Source organism: Pristiophorus japonicus, chromosome 14, assembly GCF_044704955.1.
Source record: "Pristiophorus japonicus isolate sPriJap1 chromosome 14, sPriJap1.hap1, whole genome shotgun sequence".
In the NCBI taxonomy this organism is placed as follows: domain Eukaryota; kingdom Metazoa; phylum Chordata; class Chondrichthyes; family Pristiophoridae; genus Pristiophorus; species Pristiophorus japonicus.
Genome location: NC_091990.1, coordinates 37,925,095 through 37,932,168, shown reverse-complemented (window position 1 = coordinate 37,932,168; position 7,074 = coordinate 37,925,095). Strand labels below are relative to the sequence as shown.

General features: G+C 49.2%; 1 protein-coding gene across 1 annotated transcript; it reads right to left on the bottom strand.

Moving 5' to 3' along the window:
- Nucleotides 1-838: 838 nt before the first annotated feature.
- On the bottom strand, nt 839-2,377 carry gja9a (gap junction protein alpha 9a). The gene has a single exon (XM_070898486.1). It carries the CDS (start codon nt 2,375-2,377, stop codon nt 839-841), a length of 1,539 nt encoding a protein of 512 aa, XP_070754587.1.
- Nucleotides 2,378-7,074: the final 4,697 nt, after the last annotated feature.

Here is a 7,074-nt window from a genome sequence, read left to right as displayed (position 1 = left end):
GGGCATACAATGTGGCCAAGAATAATGGGGCCCAGAGGATTGGGAAACTTTAAAAAGCCAGGAAAGAACGACTAAAAAAATGACAGAGGGTAGATTATGAAAGTAAACTAGCACAAAATATAAAAACAGATAGTAAAAGTTTCTACAGGCACATAAAAAGGAAAAGAGTGGCTAAAGTAAATGTTGGTCCCTTTAGAGGATGATGAGACTGGGGAATTAATAATGGAGAACAGGGAAATGGCAGAGACGTTGAACAAATATTTTGTTTCGGTCTTCACAATAGAAGACACTAAAAACATCCCAATAGTGGATAATCAAGGGGCTATAGGGAGGGAGGAACCTATTACAATCACTATCACTAAAGAAGTAGTACTCGGTAAAATAATGGAACTAAAGGTGGACAAGTCCCCTGGACCTGATGGCTTACATCCTAGGGTCTTAAGAGAAGTGGCTGCAGAGATAGTGGATGTATTGGTTGTAATTTAATGAGTCCTAGATTCTGAGTCCATGATCAGATCAGCCATGATCTTATTGAATGGTGGAGCAGGCTCGAGGGCGAAATGGCCTACTCCTGCTCCTGTTTCGTATGTTCTTATGTTGTGATCAGCTGCACTTCCCTGCTCACTCCCCATAACCCTTTATTCCCTTAACGCTCAAAAATCTATCTCCGCCTTAAATGGGGAGAGATTACAAAATGCTCCTCCATCCTCAATCATGCTCCTCCAAATTAGAATTAGAATTCAGGCCCAAGTATTTGAGACAAAACAACCCCATTTTGCTCAGATCCAAGTACGTACTCTTGTATTTAAAAGAGGTAAGGTATTAATTAAACTAACGCTCATATCTGGAGATCGGTGGGAGCACGCCTGCTGCTGGCGTTACTTGCCAATGACATTCTCTGTGAGGGAGAGAGGGCCTGGGGACTGTCGCTGTTTCCGCTATGCTTCGACTCTGAGCTGGATTCACAGATTGAATCGGGGGTGGCAGGTCTGCTGGGCTGTTTGTGATCCGTTTTCAAAGCTGCCCGGGCCCTGGTAGCACTGAAGCCACATCTTCCCTTGTTACTTGGTTCAGATTCTGTGGCAGAGCCGTTGCGCTCGACCACTGTGGCGCAGTTAAGTGAGGCACTGACTCGACGTGGCTTGTGACTGGAGCTGGCTGTAATTGCGGTGAATGATGCCATAGCTGTGTAAAGTGACAGGTATAACGTACCGGCTGATAGTTCCATCTGACTAGCTGAATATAAGCCTGGGGTGGAGCCTCCAACAGGAAGGGAGACTGTGTTTGCGTGCCCATTCAACTCTTCACTCCTTTGGCTGAAAACCTCTGATCCACTTGACTTTTTTTGTCCTTCAGTGCAGCTTGATGCTGCATTAAAATGTGCATTAAATTGATTGGCCAGTGGATGCTCCTGTTGCTCATCTTTATGACTTTGTTTCCGATCATCTTGAATGGGTTTGAATCCAGGCTGCGGTGTAAATATTGGACACATTGTCGACTCCACTTGCTTCTCAAGCAACGAAGTGTAACCGCTGGGGACAGTAGGGGCCATGGTCTGTGGAGGTACACAGATTTGTTGAGCATTCGAGTTCTTCTGTGACTTGTTTATGGAGAGGTCTCCCATGTCCTCTTTTAGTTTGGGATAATATCCCAAAAGTCCCAATTCAATTTTCTTGCAGCCCAAATGAATGATTTCGAGAATGTTTAGAAACAAGGAAACTGCTGCAATGCACAACATGAATAACATGAACACCGTCTTTTCGGTGGGTCTGGATACAAAGCAATCCACAATGTTGGGGCAGGGAAAACGTTCACATTTGTACAGAGGATCCAGTTCAAGTCCATAGAGCAAAAACTGACCCATCATAAATCCTACTTCGACCACAGACCTGGTGAGAATGTGCAGGACGTAGGTACGCAGCAGAGACCCTCTGAGTGGTGCTTTGTTTAGTTTCCTGCGCTCCAACTGCCTTAACTCTCGCTCCAACCGTCGCTTGTCTTCCACCATGTTCTCAATCTCTTCCAGTTCACCTTTCAGCTCAACTTTCTTCTTCTGTCTTTCTTTCTCCAGTGCCCTGAGTCTGTACAGGGTGTGGCCCATGTACACCAGGGATGGTGAAGACACAAAGATCACCTGCAAGACCCAGTACCGTATGAGAGAGATGGGGAATGCCTTGTCGTAGCAGACGTTTCTGCACCCGGGCTGCTCAGTGTTACAGATGAACTCTGATTGCTCGTCATTCCACACGTCTTCAGCAGCCACTCCGAGGACAAGCATGCGGAATATAAACAGGATTGTCAGCCATATTTTTCCAACAATGGTGGAGTGGGCGTGAACTTCCTCCAAAATCCCTCCTAGGAAATTCCAATCGCCCATCCTCACAGCTTTATTTCTGTACAGAATCCTGACAACAGAAATGATTGGAATATTAGATGGGCCGTTTGTTCAATTAACAGTAACTTGATACCTTGTAAACTGATAGATGTTTGTTAGGCAAGGGTATTAAGGGTTCAGAATCAAGGAGGATAGATGGAGTTAAGATACAGGTCAGCTATGATTTAATTGAATGATGGAACATGCTCGAGGGGCTGAATGGCCTGCTCCTGTTCCGAAGTTCTTGTACCTAATTTCACCTAAAAGGAACATGATATCCCAGAGGAGACTGACAGGTTAATTTTCTATGATGTTATATATTGTACTTGACAAGATTATATTAGTGAATGTCCCTTCAATGTAGCCGCTACCAATAAATACCCTAGAGGTGCATGAGCATCAGGATGAACTATTTCATTGAATTTCACAAATGAAACATGTATTAGTTACTTTGGGAATCTGTAGCCTAGACACTACTGAACCATCACATCACAAATCAATAATCACACTCATTTTTAGTCAAAATATTTTTTCACAGACTCTGGGGGATTGAGTGAATATTTTGCACTGCATGGAGTATTTGTTTTTCTAACAATGAACTTTGATTAATATTGATGTATTCTTCTAAAAATTTACATATTTAATTCTAACGTCTTGCTTATCTTCACAAATCCTCTCATGCACATTGAATAATAATTACTCTAAAGATCAACTTTTATTTTGGTAAAAGTTATCTCATCAAGGGATGGAATGGCTCAATTTCAGAACCATGGAGCGCTGATATATGCCATAGGTTAGAGGGACGGGAAATAGAGCAGCATTAAACAGGTTTGTATAGAAAAGGAACAGATGGTTCAGGAGACTGAAACAATGTGGAAAACATATGCACAAAGATTTACACACAAGTGGGCTTCCCTGTAACTTCAAAGGGAAAACTATGTTTATTTTATTTTATTTTATAGATAGATGTGATTTTCCCCATGTAGATGGAAGCAGATTTATGATTAATTAAGTCTGATTGGAATCCCAGAGCTGCTAGTCATATTCTGCCACATCTGCTGGGAGCACTCTCCACGAATTCTTACAGCACAGCCAAATGAAGCATTTTATGTCATACTGGCACCAACTAGGATTTTAATGGTCAGTCAGGAGGCAAAACTTTAAAAGCGACGTGGAAAAACAGGACATCGACACATGACCTGAACATTATTGTTATGGGATCATGATTCACTGTTCCCAGCAATTTTATTCCAGAAGCATCTCCTCAGGGAAAATGAATCAGCAGTGGACACTGGGAGGTTTTGGGGGGGGGGGGGGGGGGGGATGATCAGCAGTGGGCACTGGGAGGTTTGGGGGGGGGGGATGATCAGCAGTGGGCACTGGGAGGTTCGGGGAGGGTGGGAGATCAGCAGTGGGCACTGGGAGGTTCGGGGAGGGTGGGAGATCAGCAGTGGGCACTGGGAGGTTCGGGAGGGTGGGAGATCAGCAGTGGGCACTGGGAGGTTCGGGGAGGGTGGGAGATCAGCAGTGGGCACTGGGAGGTTCGGGGTGAGTGATCAGCAGTGGGCACTGGGAGGTTCGGGGAGGGTGGGAGATCAGCAGTGGGCACTGGGAGGTTCGGCGGGGGGGGATAAGCAGTGGGCACTGGGAGGTTCGGGGAGGGGGGAGATCAGCAGTGGGCACTGGGAGGTTCGGCGGGGGGGGATAAGCAGTGGGCACTGGATAGGTTTGGGGTGGGGGGGATCAGCAGTGGGCACTGGGAGGTTCGGGGAGGGTGGGAGATCAGCAGTGGGCACTGGGAGGTTCGGCGGGGGGGGGATCAGCAGTGGGCACTGGGAGGTTCGGGAGGGTGGGAGATCAGCAGTGGGCACTGGGAGGTTCGGGAGGGTGGGAGATCAGCAGTGGGCACTGGGAGGTTCAGGAGGGTGGGAGATCAGCAGTGGGCACTGGGAGGTTCGGGAGGGTGGGAGATCAGCAGTGGGCACTGGAAGGTTCGGGAGGGTGGGAGATCAGCAGTGGGCACTGGGAGGTTCGGGAGGGTGGGAGATCAGCAGTGGGCACTGGGAGGTTCGGCGGGGGGGGGGATCAGCAGTGGGCACTGGGAGGTTCGGGAGGGTGGGAGATCAGCAGTGGGCACTGGGAGGTTCGGGAGGGTGGGAGATCAGCTGTGGACACTGGGAGGTTCGGCGGGGGGTGGATAAGCAGTGGGCACTGGGAGGTTCGGGGAGGGGGGGAGATCAGCAGTGGGCACTGGGAGGTTCGGGGTGGGGGGGATCAGCAGTGGGCACTGGGAGGTTCGGGGTGGGGGGGATCAGCTGTGGGCACTGGGAGGTTCGGGGTGAGTGATCAGCAGTGGGCACTGGGAGGTTCGGGAGGGTGGGAGATCAGCAGTGAGCACTGGGAGGTTCGGGGAGGGTGGGAGATCAGCAGTGGGCACTGGGAGGTTCGGGGAGGGTGGGAGATCAGCAGTGGGCACTGGGAGGTTCGGAGGGTGGGAGATCAGCAGTGGGCACTGGGAGGTTCGGCGGGGGGGGGGATAAGCAGTGGGCACTGGGAGGTACGGGGAGGGTGGGAGATCAGCAGTGGGCACTGGGAGGTTCGGGGTGGAGGGGATCAGCAGTGGGCACTGGGAGGTTCGAGGTGGAGGGGATCAGCAGTGGGCACTGGGAGGTTCGGGGTGGAGGGGATCAGCAGTGGGCACTGGGAGGTTCGGGGAGGGGGGGAGCAGCAGTGGGCACTGGGAGGTTCGGGGAGGGTGGGAGATCAGCAGTGGGCACTGGGAGGTTCGGGGAGGGTGGGAGATCAGCAGTGGGCACTGGGAGGTTCGGGGAGGGTGGGAGATCAGCAGTGGGCACTGGGAGGTTCGGGGAGGGTGGGAGATCAGCAGTGGGCACTGGGAGGTTCGGGGAGGGGGGGAGATCAGCAGTGGGCACTGGGAGGTTCGGGGTGGAGGGGATCAGCAGTGGGCACTGGGAGGTTCGGGAGGGTGGGAGATCAGCAGTGGGCACTGGGAGGTTCGGGGTGGAGGGGATCAGCAGTGGGCACTGGGAGGTTCGGGGTGGGGGGGTTGGGTGATCAGTGGGCACTGGGAGGTTCGGGAAGGGTGGGAGATCAGCAGTGGGCACTGGGAGGTTCGGAGAGGGGGAGATCTGCAGTGGGCACTGGGAGGTTCGGGGTGGGGGAGAGAAAATCAGCGGTGGGCACTGGGAGGTTTGTAGTGGTGGGGGTGGGGTAATCAGCGGTGGGCACTGGGAGGTTAGGGGTGGGGGGGAGGATCAGCAGTGGGCACTGGGAGGTTCGGGGTGGGGGGGGAGAGAGAATCAGCGGTGGGCACTGGGAGGTTCGGGGAGGGTGGGTGAGTGATCAGCGGTGGGCACTAGAGGAAGCTCTGGGAGAGCGTTGTCAGTGGGTCAATATTCCACACTCTACAGAGTAGCTGCTTGAGAACATCAGGTGCGCAGTCTGGGGAGCGGCCCTTGTGTCTGCAATTGCTGCATGGCCCAGGTGACTGACTTAAAAATAACAAAAAGAAATAGTAAATATATTATGAGCTCTTGAGCAATTCTACTGCACGACTGGAAAATATGACCTTTCCTGCATGTTTTCTTCTTGGTGATCATATACACAACATTGTTAAAGTTTGAGAACCTTGTATTATGTACCACAAACAGCGAATTCTCAAATCAAGACGCTGATAAATATATATTAATATAATCATTAAAATAAGCTATTTCTTATTTTATTATTTTTTTTCTAAAGTGGCATTTTTAGCCAATTTTCGTGATTCGGCACCTAAACAAAATCTATCATTTGAAACATTTCTAACTGACTGCCGCATTACAGAGAACGTTCTTGAAATTTTCAGTGTGCAACAGGAGTGCAGTTCTACAGAGTCGAAAACGGGGAAGAACTGACCTTTACTAAACCCATTGAACACTTGAGCTGTAGAATCCAACCACACGCAGGGGTCTAGGTTGTGCTCCAGGTTGAGCGATCCACTGTCGAGCTGGGAACATGGTACTTCTGGATGGTCCGTGTTAAAGTAATTGCAAACAGTGTGTGCGTGTGCCACTGATCTCCGCTACTGCCAGCACAACTTTTATAACATGAGATAAATCGATTTGCAACGGATTGCATTGTGGCTGCAAGGACAATATCCTAAATCAACATTCCTGTATTTATGGACAGGGATGCCCGGCGGGCACTTGTTGAAAACAAAATTGAATTAAACTAAAACATTTTAACAGATAAAGAAGAAAGGACTTGCATTTATATAAAACCAATATAATATGCAAATTTCAGGATTGAATTATGTATTTGTAATTAAATCATGTTGAGGATAAAGCTTGTTTTGTGAGGACCAGGTCATGTGGGTCTAGAGGGTGCAACCAGCTGATCAATAATTTTGTATTTTACAGACAGGAACGAATCAATCGGTCATGTCCGATTTCACAGTTAACTGAATAGTCTCTTGTTTCATTTTAAAACAGTGCTTCTACCCATCTATGTCTTTCTTTAACGTGTTTCGCACAAGTTGTAAGATGGTTTTGCAAGGAGCAGGCTTGTATTTGCTAGAATATAGAAGGTTATGGGTTGATTAAGGACAAAGCAGCCTGCTTGATTTCCCTTAGATGGTCTCTCGTATCGAGGATGACTTGCTTCCACACCAAAAAGGGATTCACAGGTGTTTCAATGAGGGA